The following is a 16,258-nucleotide window of genomic DNA, read 5'->3' on the forward strand; positions in this document are numbered from 1 at the left end:
ACTTATAAACCTCTACAAGATTCTCAATCTCAGGAACATAAGACTGCTTTTATTCCTTTAAATTTGATGATAACGGTGTAGATCCAAGTGCTGAATTTGAATGTGATATCAATTGTAATGACCCAGTCCAAAACACACCAAATGTGTAGTCTGGCAGGTCTCAACCTGCTTTTTAGCATACAACTCTGCTTACACCATAAGAAGAAGGTTAGGAACAAGGACAACATAGTGGGGTACTAAGATTTTTAAGCCCCCTTTATATTTTCTCAGTATTATTAATATGCGGCTATTACACAAGTAAATTAGCTAGGTGGAAGATATCAACTATTATGTCAAGCGTATTTGAGAATATTTGCAAGTTAAGCATCTTCAGGGTATATACTTGTGGGTTGTGTATTATAATATTATGATGTGCTTCCATTCATAGGATTTTCAGCTGTAAATTGAAGAGATGGGTTGGCATGGGTGAAATTGATACCTGAACAAGTTTAATTAGGTTATCGGGTTATTAAATAGAAAACATGAATACATTTTGTTTCCAAGTTATGTATGATCTTAATTATTCAATTGCTCTAAAACCATTTGATAAATATTTCAAAAAATACTAGTAAATTTGAATTAAGGAGATGGTCTAGCTGGCTACTGAACACAAAATAAGTTTTAAATTGCATTATTTTTTTGAACATAAGAAGGCCAATAGATATCCATGGTTCACGACATATCAAAGCTTGTTGATCAGTTACGATATTTTCTCGAAAAATGGTCAGGAAGCCAATCTATTCATCAATCAACCCATGCAGCCAAACTACGTGGATTATCTATCAGTAAACTTTGTGCGCACATAATTATATGAAAGCACGTACACACACACAAACATATATATATAATGAAAATATCTTGAAAATTTGAGGTTCAGAATGAAGTATATGAGCTCAAGGGCATAACAAAAACTGCAGGAACATCATCCGCTTCGCTCTCTCTCCATTATATATATATATATATATATATATATATATATATATATATATATATATATATATATGTGTGTGTGTGTGTGTGTGTGTGTGTGTGTGTGTGTAACCTTGGTCAAAACCAGATCACATGGGTAAGAGACAAAAACCAGACCCATTAAAATTAATTATTATTATTATTATTTGTAAATATCAAACCTTTTAGATATGATCCTAAGAGTGATTTAGTGAAAAACATAGATTAAGTTAGTTGTTTTCTTACTTGAATAACGGCTTTTCAATAATAAACAATTGAACCGTTCTTATAACATCAAAGTTTTGATAGTACAAATATACAAAACTTAATGACTTGAAGTAAAGTATGATTTTTATTAACACAGTATTTATAAATATATTAGAAGGTAAAACACTTTTTAACACAAATTTAAGAGGACTCATTTTTATCCCTTACCCAAATGATCTGGTTATATATATATATATATATATATATATATATATATATATATATATGTATATATATATATCCCTTACCCAAATGATCTGGTTATATATATATATATATATATATATATATATATCAGAAAATATGAAATAATAAATCATGAAATGCAAATTAGCTTGAATTTTATGAGCTCAAAATGTTAGCATTGTTAGTTGTAAATTCTTACAAAAATCTAACGTAGGGAATGCCTTTTGATGACGTATTTGGTGAAATAAATGGGTAGGTGGTGCCGACTTTAGCGTGTTGGGTATTATTGGTAAGGAGTAGTTCCGTCGTACGGGCAGTGTGTCGAGTATGTGCATGCCCTATAAGACAACACCGTCATGAAGTTCTAGAGCCCATGTCGAGTGGACCCATTTTTTATTTACTTCTCGGCCTGGACTCGCCATTTAATCGGCTACTCGTCGACCATGTCAGTAGATGGTTGACTGGTCTTCCCTCTACTTAAATGTTATTTACTTTTAATCTCTTAAGTTGGCCTTTAAATTATGAATAGGTTTGTTGTTTTAAAGTTCCATCTTCAATTGCTTGGCCTGCGGGGACATCATAGCGGAGCTGTATCCATTGACCAGGTCCCTGTAGATGTCAGCGCTTCTTATCTTAACAAGACTTGTTGAGGCCCTTCCCAATGCATCACCTTTTTGACAAGTGATTTCTCTTACCAAAATCAGCATACCAGGTAAATGTCGCCTACCCAGGCTCTATCCATTTAAAAGTTAGCCACATGGTTGTACTCTTGGCAGCCAAAAACTTTAGCAATCCGTTCATCCCCAATGACATAATCGCTAATTTTCTGTATGCACGCTAGCTTTATAATGAGAGTTTTAAACTAATAACACTCCTAACACTGTTACGTTATGCACTAGTATCAATACCATTATATGTATGACCAAAAGCTCATATTAAGCATGTGGAAAATTGCATTTTTAAAATCAACTGCAATTATCACTTTATAGTTGACACTTTCCTTTTAAGTTGACTACTTAGGAGCGGTGGAGTTAATAATTTTTTCTCGAGGTTGCCAAACGATGCATACAATATTTGTCAAAGTTTTGACAGGGGCCATACTACTTTCAAAATGTTTGCAGTGGCCAAATAGAAAGTTTTCAAAATATAACCACCAAAATTTGGTTTTGCAGAATCATGGTTTGGTTATTTTTTGGGAGGGAGAGGGTGGGTGTTGCTGCCAGCCCCCTAGCTTCACCCGTCCTTGTTTAGCAAAATTCAGTGGTAGATAATAATGCACAATTTTTACTTATACACACACACACACCCCACTCTGCTTCGGCCACTGATGCATCATGCTGTACAACATAAGTAGCGGGAAGGGGGCAGGAATTGATAATGCTCTAGAAAGCTTTAGAAAAGCAAGGTTACATTATTGGAGTGTTCTTTGGAGATGTCGGTAGCCAGTCGAGCCAAGTTGTGAATACATGCCTATTCCCCAGAACCACAACCAAAACCTTGATAACTCAAAGTTTGCTCAAGTTCCTTAGTCATGTCTACCCCTCTAGAACCCATATCTTCCCATCTGGATGGACCACTAAAAGAAGAGAAAATATGAGAAATCATCCTCTAGTGCTACTTACTTCTAATCTTAATACATATATATACGTGTGTGTGTGTGGAAAGTAGCTATCAGACCCTCATATTCCAGAATTTGATGAGAATCATTTGGGTCATTGATTACAAACAAGTCAGATGGTGGAAGTTGAACTGCAAATTTAGAAGCCAAACTATTTTTTTAAGAGTCTAAAATACCCTTCGAAGAAAATAAAGGGCTTCCTTTGAGGAAGCTCATTTGTTTCTCTCTCTTTCAATTCTTTTGAAGGATATTTTAAACTTTTGAAAAAACAATATGACTTTTATATTTGCAACTTAAAATTTACCATATGATTTTCTTGGAATCAAATGCCCAGATGATTCCCATCATGTCTAGTATATGAGGGTCTGAATCATCTTATAGCTACCTCTCTCTCTCTCTCTCTCTCCAACTAACTGACTCTATCACTCTCTTTTTATGTTGAGATTTTTTATTCTATAAATTTAGCAAAAATCTAACAATTGAGATTAATGCATCACTTGTGTGTACATTTGGTAATACTTATATTATGAAAACAGACATATATATAAAAGCATTAATTTGAGTTTGTTTCCTTTGCCATTGATTTCACAATCAAGCTCAGTAATCTTATTAATCTAACGGTTAGTCGGGTCACTTATTAAGCTAACTTGGTTCATTTAGTAGATTTGAAACTCCTGATTGCAGGGATGATTTAATACAAAGAAATATGCCGCTGAAACTCGGGTGCCATTATTGGGTTGTGGGCTTAATTGATAAGAGACAAACCTCTCCTCCGGGCAAGATCATGTTCCAAAGAGAAGCTGTAGGGGACCCCAATAATTTTATTGCCAAAAAATTATATTTTACAATATTAAAAATGGGGGCTTGAAGGGCTCTTTAGCTTTGCATATGGACACAGAAAGGGTCCCAGACCTTGTCACTTACTTCTTATTCACAAAAAAGTTTATGAGGGTTAGAATAGTCAGCAGGTGAACCGCTTAGATTGCAGAGGACTCCTTGCTAACAGAAATCACCATGTTCTTCGAACAAATTTCCTCCAATGGATAGCTCATTGAGTGAAGCCCTTTAGTAGCAGCTTCCAGATGATTGCCTCATAATTGATGATTACATTGAATGTGTATAGGTCCCAATTCCTATTCCAATGTTCAAAATCTCATTGATGCAAGCTATATATAACCCTACCTTCATGCCATCTGAGAGCCCGATACAACATTTTGTCTTCCATGTTCTTCACAAAGTCATGTTACTCTAGTGCTGCTTTAAACATAGGTGACAACCAAATGAATATTGCTTGGAGTGTCATGTTGCCAATACCAACATAGTTGGATAATATGATACTGCAGCCAGTCAACAACAATCAACTTATCTCTAGGCTGCATTCCCAAAATAAAAAGTGTTTGTGGAATGCCTTCCATGCTGCAGTTTTAACATCCAAAGAAATCTCCCTGCATTCTGCAGCACTTTTTTGCATCTTTCAAATAAGCTGGACTATCAAATGAAAAACATCCTTCCAATATTTGGATAGCAAGTCAGACTTTAATATGCTTTGGAACTTCCACAGCCTAGTAAGGGGCCCTCTTCTACAACCAAATTGCTTGACAATAAAATCCACGATGTTACGTGAAATGCAACACCTAAACAACATATGTGTCTCCTCCTTGACTACGTTGAGATAACTATGAGATGTGTGTGAATGTTCTCATCTTTTGAGCTCTACAGTCAAATGGCAACATACATTCCAACTGGTGTATAATGTTTAGTTGGCTCTAGGAAGGCTACGACAGGTCATGTACACCTTCTCCAGCATTCCATCAGTGCCTTAGTTCTGAGTTCTTCTTAGATGGTTTTCCTGTCAATTGTGTTATTAGGCAGTTGTCACCAAGTTAAACAAAATCCTCCACCTATTTGTTTAAAGATGGAATTGTGAGGTTATGTTCAATTGCCTGCAAAAATCAATGGTTCCATGTTGATCCCCATAGAGCATGTCAAAGATTGAAGAAGACTTAACAACTTTAATGAGATGATACATCTCACTAGGGGCTGAGCAAAGAAGTGGAGGGCCCTGCCATGCATCTCTTGGCTGAAAAAATGTTCTGCCATATGGGTGAGTAGCTAGGACAATAGTTAGTTGTCCATGGGTTTTTTGATCTATGTATTTTGGTTGGACGTGCTTCGACTATAGAGGGTCTTTTTGAAGGCACACCAATGCAGCAAGAGAAGCAACATTAAACTTAGATATACGTATCAGACCTATGTCATCTTCAGGTTGAAGGTGACACAAGCAAGACCAGCAAAACATATGCCTATTATGCACTCCTTAAATATCATTTCATAGAAAGTTAGTGTAGGCCCATTCTACCTGATGAACTGGATTGGGTGGGAATTTAAGCACAATCCCATAATATTGAGGCATGAAGGTGAGAACATATTCAATTAAGCAGGCATGCCCAATATTAAGGATTGAAGGTGAGAACATATTGAAAGAAGCATATCAAATTATACTATGTTCACATTAGATTGAGCTTCAAAAATAACCATTTTGCCGGTCCATGTGGCTGACATTATATTGACAGGAGATGACAATGTTAACATGTTCTAAGTCAAAGAATATCTAAACAAGCAGTTTAAGATAAACGATCTCGGGAAGCTACAATACTTCATGGGCATTGAAGTTGCACAATCAGAAATGGAGATCTTTATTTGCTAGAGAAAGTATACTTTGGATCTTTTAAAAAAAGAAACCAGTTACATGGGAACCAAGGGCTGTTGACATTCCGATGGAAATGAACTGTAAGCTAAAAAAGAAGAAGGTGACATTTGTGGAAAATGTTCAAAGCTTTCAAATCCTTGTCAGAAAACTGATTTATCTCACTGTGAACAGACCTGATATTACACGTGATGTGAACCTTATCAACCAATTCATGCACAAGCCTACATCCACTCATATTGAGGCAGCTCACAAAATCTTGAAATATTTAAAGGTGACCCCTAGAAAAGGAATTATAATGAGGCAAAATGACTACATTGATATCGTTAGCTATGCAGGCACAAACTGGGCAAGTGATCCAAATGATAGACGGTCCACCTCAAGATATTGCACATTTGTAGGTGAAAATCTGGTTTCATGGAAAAGTAAAAGATAGTCAGTCATTGCTAGATCAAGCGCGAGGCAGAGTACAAGGCTTTTGTTGAAAGATATGAAAGTTGAAATTAAAGGACCAATGAAACTCATGTATGATAATATGGCGGCAATTCATAATAGTGCCAATCCAGTTTTCTATGAATGAACTAAAGATATAGAAGTTGAATGTCATTTTGTCAAAAAAAAAGTTGAAGATGGAATTATTGAGACTCCTCATGTTAGAAGTAAAAGCCAGCTAGCTAGTTGATATATTCACAAAGTTGACAAAGGCCCTCAAAAAATTGAAGCATAACAACTTATCCAACAAGTTGGGGCAGATTGACATATGTATACCAAATTGAGAGGGGGGGGGGATTTTTATGCAATTTTAGGTGTTGTATTCACTCCTCATGTCAGGATCTAAAGCCATTGAGAGAGGGAAGTTGAAAATTCTTTTGAAAATCTAACATTCTTAGGAAGTATTACACCCGCCTCATTCTCTCTTCCTGTCGTTGTAATGTACCATTGTCATAACAGAGCCTCAATATATAATATCGATGTATTGACGACAGATTGTAATAAGAAACTCTTCCCTTTTCTACCATGGATGTAGGTTGTGAATGCCGAACCACATAATATTCTTTGTTCCTTGCTGATTGTGTGGTTGTTTTCCCATTATCTTGTCACATAAACTTGTTTCTACTTACACATTTTTGTACACATGCAATCTACAAGCGAAAATTCTTTATTCGTTTTTGAACGTTGTACTAGACTATTTTAAAATTAAAACTCATGTATTGATCCATATATAAGGACATGGCATTACCGTTCGGTGAGACACCTTGTGTCTTTTTTATTCTTTCACAACACAATGAAGAGGTGGGGGTCTTCCACCATGAAAGAAATCCTAAAGTCTATCAAATCCGAAGTCCCATGAGACACTTTCTCCATCGATCAGTTATAAGAAATGTGCAGTGTAAACTTGTTTCTACACGTTTCTGTCCACATGCAATCTACAAACTAAAATTCTTCGTTCATTTTTGAATGTTTACTACATTTTTAAAATTAAAGCTCATTTATTGATCCATATATAAGCACATGACATTTCATATTTCCTCATTTACATTTGTGTAAAGTACTTATACCTTTTCGTTTACTTCATGAGTTTAATTTAGACATTGTACTTTCTTGCGGTTACTCAAGATTTTACTTACATATCCATAAATACATTGTAATTACACTACCTATATTAAACTTTAACATATTAAACCTATAAAAAATATGCCTCAAACATAGGGGTGACCAACCACTAGATATTGACTTTATCAAGGCCTTCAAATTATCTCAGGTCTACTTCTTAACCATTTGGATAGAAGTTCTGTGGGCAAGGATCTTAATATATCTTACTTGGGGTTGTTGACAGGACTTTTCTCCTGCTCTTAACTTAACTTAAATCTGGCATAAAAGGGATCAAAATTATATTGCTCTAATGGGTGAATTGTAAAATGCTTGGAGTATGCCACAAGAACTGGTAAAAAGCTTAAATCAAGGTGCCGAAACCTTAACGCGATTTACTTGGAGATGGTCTCAAGGGACGTGGTGTAGCTGGTTAAGGTAAGAACGTGTTGTGATGTGATCAAGTTCAATTTCTATGGAAACTGTCTCTTGATGAACTTAAGTGGTGAACATGATACCTATGCTGAAGGGTGTACTATTGCAATTGTTGATGCCAACATATCATAGAATTTGAGGGCTTTTGGGTTCTTTTTAGTTGAGTGCATGGTGGGTTGTAATCAAGATCAGACTAATATCCTTTTGAACTAAATTTTGTCCATTCGATCGACCTCAAGTGTCACACGAAGGCTGGCGGCGATAACGTGGTTTTGTAGTCAAGCCCCATTCAACCTCGACAATAAAAAGTCAATCTTCGTCCAGTGAAAGCTGGAAACTTTTGCACATCTGTTGCCTTCTGGAAGGCTCTATTCGTTTGTCCGAAATTGTTCATTGGCCTTATTATTCCAACCTTTTCAAAGCGATCCCTCACCAACGCACCGGAAGGCCGAAGCCTTGTTTGCCCTCCACCTACGCTGCACATGGAAGTTTTGAAAGCTAGATTTCCAGAATAAATAACAGTACAAGGAATATGAAGCTTCTTCGGGCAATATTGCAATTGGAACGGTAAGCAATTTTGACATGTCATTCACAGAGGTTCTTTCAACACAATACGGTTTTTTTTTTTTTAAAGAATATGCTAACTTTAAGCACACCGGTACTCGTTTATGCCAATGAATACATCTGATTAGGCTACACCTTGGCTGAGTTCGTGGCAGACCAGGCATGTCCGAACCTGAACTAATCACCTTGATATGTAGGGCAAGACCGGGCAGGACCTGAGCTCAAGCCAGTCCTAACGGAGCTTAGATAAAGCCAGCTCGTTAAGAATGCCGTTTAATTACCTGCTGACCGACCCTGATTGATAACTGTTCTTTGCTCATATAATATTATCATTGTATTATTTTTAAAAAACTTAATAAGTATGTTCAAGCTTAATTGAGAAAGTTCGAGTTGAAGCCAGAAAACAGATCACGTGGTCTGGTAGACCGGGCGGCTGAGAGATGATCGATATTTAGACAGGTTCTGTAAGCTCAAGTCAGGCCATAATGGGTCGGTCCCAACACCAGCTTGGAGCCATATTTCTCAATAATACATAGATCTAGCTAGATGCACCTATGTATGCATTGGATTATGAGTGAGTAGGAGGTTAATAACCACTATTCAGAAAAAACCCAAATGGCCCTCAATTCCCTTTATTTTTGAGGTCATGGGCAGCATCGAGACCTGAATGAGTTATGGTACATCCATCAAATGGAGTGTTGTGATCCCATCATTTATAGTCCATGAGAGTAGCACCCAGGCGACACACTTTCTAAGCACCAGTTTACTCAACCAGATATACTATGTCCCTTAAAAGACATAATTTCAAATTCTTAAATTTCTGTCAACTTAGAGTTCTTAGTTCAAAAAGGCTTAGTAGGTAGTAAGTATTGATGAAAAATGGCATATACTTTTGTAAAAATAATTTAACAAACTTCTCTTTGAAAGAAAGCGAATTGTCAACAAGTTTGTTTCATATAAAGTAGTCAACAAGTTGTTTCATAGTACTCCGGCTGAGGGGAGAAATATGGATGGTAGGAGACTTCGCACTAAAGAAATATCGCATTGTCATCAAATTGGTTATCTCATACAAAGCATTGAACACCTCCTCGAAAGAACAGGCGGTTGGGGAGGTCTTGTTGAAAAAAGTAAAACCAACTGACACAACCTCAAGTTTCAATATTCCGACCCTTTGCATCGTAAACTTCCACGGTAAAGCTCTTACAAGGAGGGATCGGACAAGGACGCACTACGATTGCATCATTTTTGTAAAATTACTTTTCAGTTTTCCTTTTGTTCTCGTTCTAATGTAGTCAGCACCTTAATTTCTAAATATAAATATATTCACAAATCAGACGTAGCTTTTGGATGTTTTAACAAAATGTTGAAATTTTTTAAACTAATGGTTTTTCAGTTATTATAAAATATAATTGACACATAAAAACCTAGTAAGCTTAGGAGTGGGCCGCGTGGCGTTCGCAGTAACGGGATCATCACATTTTTGTCGTCGAAAGTTTGGAAAAACACTCGAACTAAACCGACTTCCACAGTGCAATTGCAAGTTTTCCGTGCAGAATTACGTACATTTCTTGAGGCTCTTGCCCACAAGCAGCTGAGGAAGTTGACTAGAATTATTAGTTTGATCATTTGAACAGTTTTTCACAGTAACGCTTTTGTATTTTTTTCCCTTGCCAGATAACCCAAAAGAACAAGTGACAATTCGCTAATTTCTTCGTTATATAATCAGTGCAGCTGTTTTACGAAGGAATTAATTGCGGCTATCGAATTGATGCCACAATAGTGACTGATATTCCGATTGCAATAAATAAATTTATTCCCCGTTTCAATTTTTTTTTATGCAATTTCTAACTTTTTCCAAAAGAAATTTCAACTCTTTTTGAGCCTTAATTTTAACCCGAGACGTCACTCTCAGGATTTTCAGTTTCATAATTATCGAAGACCTAGCCGTTAGATTGTCCTCACACTAAGAAGACCAGGGCCACTGTATGGCTGCTCTCTCTCTCTCTTCGATTCAAGTGGAACAGTGGAGTCTCAGAACAGAGATGCCACTGTCCCTACCGTTCGTTCAACCAATCATTGACGACCGTATAGTTTTTACTGCTCCTGTTAAATACATCACAACTTATATTTAATGATGTTATTCTGAACATAAATAAGCACAAAATTTGTATTCTACTACTTGGAAACGGTAGAATGCAATAGGCAAAGAGGGCTCTCGCTCTTTCTCTTCTACAGTGCATTAGGCAAAGAATTCTCTCTCCTCTCTCTCTCTCTCTCTCTACAGTCCATATACACAACGCTAGCTTACACAAGGCTTATCAAAATATCCCTCTCTTCAAAAAGGAGAAAAACTTGCACCCTAAACGCTTCTTATCTCATGTGGCGGAGAGAGGGTTTGAGAGACTGTGTTCTTCTGAATCTGTGTGGGGATTGATTTTGATGCTGAGGGAGGAGAAATCGGTTTGTGGGTCTTACTCGCTACGATCTAATTTCTTGTGTTGAGCCTCCTTCGATAGCCTCCTATTTCTTCCTTCGCTTCCTTTCTGTCTCTTTCTGATCGGGTTCCGCCATTAAAAAGGTAGAGCTGGCAAGCAAGTGGTGGGAGAGAAGGCTTGATGTGGGAGCCATGGCGGGGCTGGATCGGGGATCCCCCTCCTCCTCCGCCGCCGCTTCCCACTATGCGCACCACCTTCTCCGCCCGGACTTGCACCTTCAGAACCCCGATTCCGCCGCCTCCCCACCTCAGCTCGATGGCAGCAGCCGGAAGCGCGGCCGAGGCGATGACGGCGAAGGTGACAACGACGAGGAGAAGCACTCGCCAGAAACGGCGACGACCACCGTCACCACCACGACGGCAGGAGGAGGGGAGGTATCGGGCCGGAGACCAAGGGGGAGACCGCCGGGATCGAAGAACAAGCCGAAGCCACCGATCATCATCACAAGGGACAGCGCGAACGCGCTGCGGTCGCACGTGATGGAGATAGCGACGGGGGCAGACGTGGTGGAGGCGGTGGCGTCGTACGCGCGGCGGAGGCAGCGAGGGGTCTCCGTGATAAGCGGCGCCGGGTCGGTCTCGAACGTGACGCTCAGGCAGCCCGCCGCCCCGGGGTCAGTGGCGACTCTTCCTGGCCGCTTCGAGATCCTCTCGCTCTCCGGTTCTTTCCTGCCGCCGCCCGCACCCCCGGGTTCGACGGGCCTCACCATCTTCCTCGCGGGGGCGCAGGGTCAGGTGGTGGGGGGCATCGTCGCGGGCCCGCTCATGGCGGCCAGCCCCGTCATTCTCATGGCCGCCTCCTTCATGAACGTCGCGTACGAGCGGCTGCCGCTCGAGGAGGAGGAGGAGGAGGACGCGGAGCAGCAGCAGCAGGATGAGCGTTCGTCGTCGCAGATGCAGCACGCAGCGGCGGCGTCACAGTCGTCGGTCATCGCTGGTGGTCAGATGCCCGACATCTCGGCTCTCTCCTTCTATAACATGCCTACCAGCATGGCGAACTGCCAGTTCCCAGCTGACGCCTACCCTTGGCCTCCAACTGCCGCTGCCAGGCCACCACCTTTCTGAGTAAAAGACTTCATGTTCATCAGATCTGTTCCTCTCTTGTGTGGATGTGAAAACCAGACTGCCTGCTCTCTCTCTCTCTCTCTCTCTCATCTCATCTCATGGAGAATTGGGGATGAGAAGTGGGAGATGGTGAAAAGGGTGGTCAAACGCCAGGTAATTGAAAATTACGTGTTTTTTCTTTAGCTTGTTGTATGATCTTGTTTTTTATTGTTGTGGAATTTTTAGATGGTGGTTATGTAAATTTAATGTTAATTGTTGCCCCTCATCCCCAAATGGGGTAAGACTGTGTATCTTCATTTCTCTGCAGCGGTTGCTGTTATACAGAAGAGGTTTCAAAGGGAAAATAAGTACATTTATGGATATTAATTTGGTGTGATTTTAATTTATTGAGAGTCACCTTTCTCTGTCTTGGATAGATTGAGCTTTATTTATGGATGCTGATGCAGCTGTGTGACCAATAGACTCTTCTTTCTTCTTTCGCTTTAATGAGTTCTTTGTCTCTCATGGGGAGGAATTAGTGTGGTCTTGTTGTGTTTGGTGTTTCCATTGTAAGCACAAGGATATTATTCTTTGGCATTGTAGCTTGTTTCTGAGGTTCTCCTTTCAGAGTTTCTTCCTTCTTGGTTTTTAGACCATTGGTCCTAATATTTGTTCTTCGGTTGCAGACACTGCATTTTTCCCTGGAAGAAGCTTTTTGTATAGGGAAATTGTTGTTTTTCGACATAGATGGTTGCAAAGGATATATATTTTGAAACATACGAGGTGATGAAAGGGCCCGAGTGCTTCTGTGGTTTTAGGTTTAAGATATGTTGAATATTTTCACACACACACATATATATATATATATATATATATATTGAAGTACAAATGTAATCTGATGATGATGACAGAAGAAGTTAAAATAAAATATTAAAGATAATGGATAAGAAAAACCAATAAATGGTTCCTGTGTTTTTTAATTATATATTCCTTATTATACCTTCTATCTCTTTTTTAGTAATATTTACCCTATTATACCTTCTATCTCCCTTGTACATGGTGGTAAATACAGGTAACCACTGTATGTTTTAAGAAAGAAAATTCCAGCTCAGTACTATATTTTCGCAGATTTGAGATGGTAGCAGATTCCGAGTCAGTGTAACCATTCTTTTGTGTTCATATTTATAAATATGTGAACAACCCATCCCATTTTCAAATTTCACCTCTTTGTTTTTTTTATTGTGATCTTGGGTAGGGTAGAGCAGCACAAGTACAGGTGGAGTGTCCTGTACAGAGCAAGTTTTCCGTGATGTTGATGGAAGCCTGCCAGGCCAAAAAAAGATTGAGAGCAGTCGTCCTCTCTCTCTCTCTCTCCCTCCCTCTCTCTTCACTGTCTGCGGTATCACGGCCACACGATCACAGTACGAACGATACAGTCAGGAAAAAAAGCGGTTGTCATTTTCCAGAAATAATCCTCTGAGGACGATGGGTACTACACCGCATGAGCACTGTACTTTCACAGTTTTACTCTTTTTTTGAAGAAAAGGGCGAGGAAGGAGGTTACAGTGTGCTGAAAAAACCTTTTAACTCAAATGGTGGAAAACCGTAACTTGCCAGCTTCGTTATTCTCACCACATAACCCTTTCTTCTTTCACACTTCATGTTTTTTCGCATTTTTTTTTTCTTTCTGTTTCTTTTATCTATTTGCTGGGCAGGCCTAAGTAACCTGCCGCCTCTTCATCACTGTAAAAGTTAAGAGATACGAAGGATGTCACGTAGCTATGGTAAAGGCTAACTAAATTCACGTTTATATAATATATATGTATATTATATATCTACTCTTGAAATTAGTGAACAACTTAGCGGTGGTGTGGCGACATCTATCTGTTTGATTTGATGAAAGCAGCTTCAACTGCATTTGCAGATTTGGGGAGGGCTATTCTTGAGATAATCAGCCATGATTCGTGAGTTCTTGGATCATAGACTCAACGAGGACGAGCTATAAGGAAGAAGAAAGCAAGGAGAAGACAAAAAAAGGAAGAGCAGCAGCTAGCATTGACAGCAACTGCGACAGTCGGAAACTGAATTAATTTTCTGTCTTCTGCCTTTTCCGGAGCTCAGATTTCACTTTTCCCTTAATACAGGTTTCTCGAGAATGAGATTCCTTTTCACCATGGCCATAGAGATACAAAAGGAGGTTTAACACTTTAACCGTGACGGCTGATGAGAACAAAGTGCAAACAGTAGTGGTGATGGTTCTGCCTGAAGCTGTGATCATCTGGTTAAGCTCGTCTCAGACGAGAGCTACTGCATTGGCGAAAGCTGCGTGGTGAGCCCATCGATGAAGAAGACGGGAATACATGTATAATGTATTTCTCCTGAAGAAGCAGTAGGATTCTTTTAGGAAGGCAAACAGGCTGTCGTTTTGATCTTTCCAGATCTCCGTCGATCCCTTTTCTGCAACCAATCCCTTTAATCCTTCTGCCGTCTCCATTTTTATATTGATGCGGCACATACGTGAGGAAAGCTCTAGAGCTCAGTGCTCAAGGGGGAAGGGACCATACCTTCCTTCCTCCTCCACGAACAAAAGAAAAAAAAAAAAACTTGATCTTGGGAACATGCTACTGCTTTGTGGAGTTGACAGCTGCAACGATTGGTGTGCACATGTCACGCGGGTGCGAATAATTATACCCCAGTTTTCAAGAAAAGGGCAGTCAAACTCTCCCTCTCTCTCTACAGTCTTTGGTACCAGCGTGACAACGTTGGGATAATAGATGTAACACAAGTGTAGATAGATTCCCACTTTTCTCTTCCGTTGTCTTCAAGTCCATGTGGCTAGCGGAAGAACCGAACGTATAATATTGCAGATGTTTGTCCGTTCCGTTCTCGCTGTTGTTTCTTTCACAAGACTGTGTTTCTTTCAAAAGATGTTTCGCATTGCGATTGATTGATAATTTGTTATTGGAGTCGTGCTTCTCTTATTATACTTTAAGACCAGCAGTTTGATGAAGTTGATGATCGATAGGAAGTTGAAGGTGGTGAAGGGTGAACTTTCCTGCAGATGTCTTCAACACCAAGCGCTGTACTTGACGCCGTTAATCTTGTTCATGGTTGCAGCGATCCTCTTAGATGTGTCTGGCTGCCCAAACATATGGTTTAACGGAACAAGTGTGGATTTTTTTTTAATGCAATACCAATAATTTTGCAGTCAGAGTCGGTGGTGAAGCTAAAAATATTTGAATGAGGGGCATTTACATTCTAGTTTGCTACTTTTAAAGGGGAAGTTAGTATGTAAATAAGTAGAAAGAAAAGAGGTATTAATATGAAAATATATTGGGACTGTTGTTGGTAATTGCCTATACCAACCCACATGTCCCTGATGCGTGGGCAGAACATGCTCTTCTTTGGATAGTTCTGAATTACTTTGTGTTGGAGAGGCGTGATTGCCCAAATGTGGTCTGGAGCCGGCTCTAAATGACGCTTGCTTTTTCAAAACAAAAACCTGCAACAAATGCAACAAATAAAGACAAGGTGTTATAAAAACTGGTTTCTCAAGCCAAAAATATTTGAACATCAGTCTCCAAAAGAAAATATATCAAATTGTAAATGAAAAATACACATAAAGTAATTTAAAAATTAAAACAAATTAAAATATGTAAAAAAGTTAGTGAAATCTTGATCATATTTAGCAAACTCGCAAGTTCTGAGGTGTAAGTCACTTGAATCAGCTAGGATCTTCCATTTACCAGTCACGAGAAGGGCTGCATGAGTCGAGCCAGCTCAAGCTCGACTTGAACTCACTTGTCAAAACTCGTCTAGAACTCGACTCATTTATAAACTAGTTGAGCTCAAGTTCAAATGCGTGCTCCAAATGTTAAATGAGTCGAGTTTGAATTACTTGACTTATTTAAACGCAGCTCATCTCAACTGCATAATGAATGTTGAAATATAATGAGAAATAGTTAAACGAGTAGCAATTAAATGAATTAAATGAGGTAATGAGTTAAAAGAAACAAGACATGATTAACAGAAATTAGTTAAGCAAGTTAAACAAGTTGAGCTTGAGCTCAACAGTTACACTGTTGAGTCAACATCAAACCTTTTCTATGGAGCTCGAGCTCAAACCTTTTGAGCTGAGTCGAATTCGAGCTTGCTTAGGTCAAACTCAACTTGGCTCACGTGCAGCGTTAGTAATGAGTCATGTAAGATTGTCAACTACTTACATGTTTTTTTTTTTTACGTGTAGTATTGAATATTGAAGTTCGTTATCTATTGGATTGCAAAATAGCATAAACTTTAATAAAATATACTCAAATACTCAGATTACAAGTTATTCAGTTTTAGCTGATGAAATAACCAAACATTA

General features: G+C 38.9%; 1 protein-coding gene across 1 annotated transcript; it reads left to right on the top strand.

Moving 5' to 3' along the window:
* Window positions 1–10,545: 10,545 nt before the first annotated feature.
* LOC116247515 (AT-hook motif nuclear-localized protein 23-like) lies at window positions 10,546–14,824 on the top strand. The gene is made up of 2 exons (XM_031619693.2): window positions 10,546–12,066; window positions 13,817–14,824. The coding sequence occupies exon 1, from the start codon at window positions 10,981–10,983 to the stop codon at window positions 11,911–11,913; it is 933 nt and encodes a 310-aa protein (XP_031475553.1). The 5' UTR covers window positions 10,546–10,980; the 3' UTR covers window positions 11,914–12,066; window positions 13,817–14,824.
* Window positions 14,825–16,258: the final 1,434 nt, after the last annotated feature.

This window comes from Nymphaea colorata, chromosome 1, assembly GCF_008831285.2.
Source record: "Nymphaea colorata isolate Beijing-Zhang1983 chromosome 1, ASM883128v2, whole genome shotgun sequence".
In the NCBI taxonomy this organism is placed as follows: domain Eukaryota; kingdom Viridiplantae; phylum Streptophyta; class Magnoliopsida; order Nymphaeales; family Nymphaeaceae; genus Nymphaea; species Nymphaea colorata.

Coding starts and splice junctions, on each gene's coding strand:
- LOC116247515 (XM_031619693.2), top strand. CDS start 10,981: ATGGCGGGGCTGGATCGGGGATCCCCCTCCTCCTCCGCCGCCGCTTCC.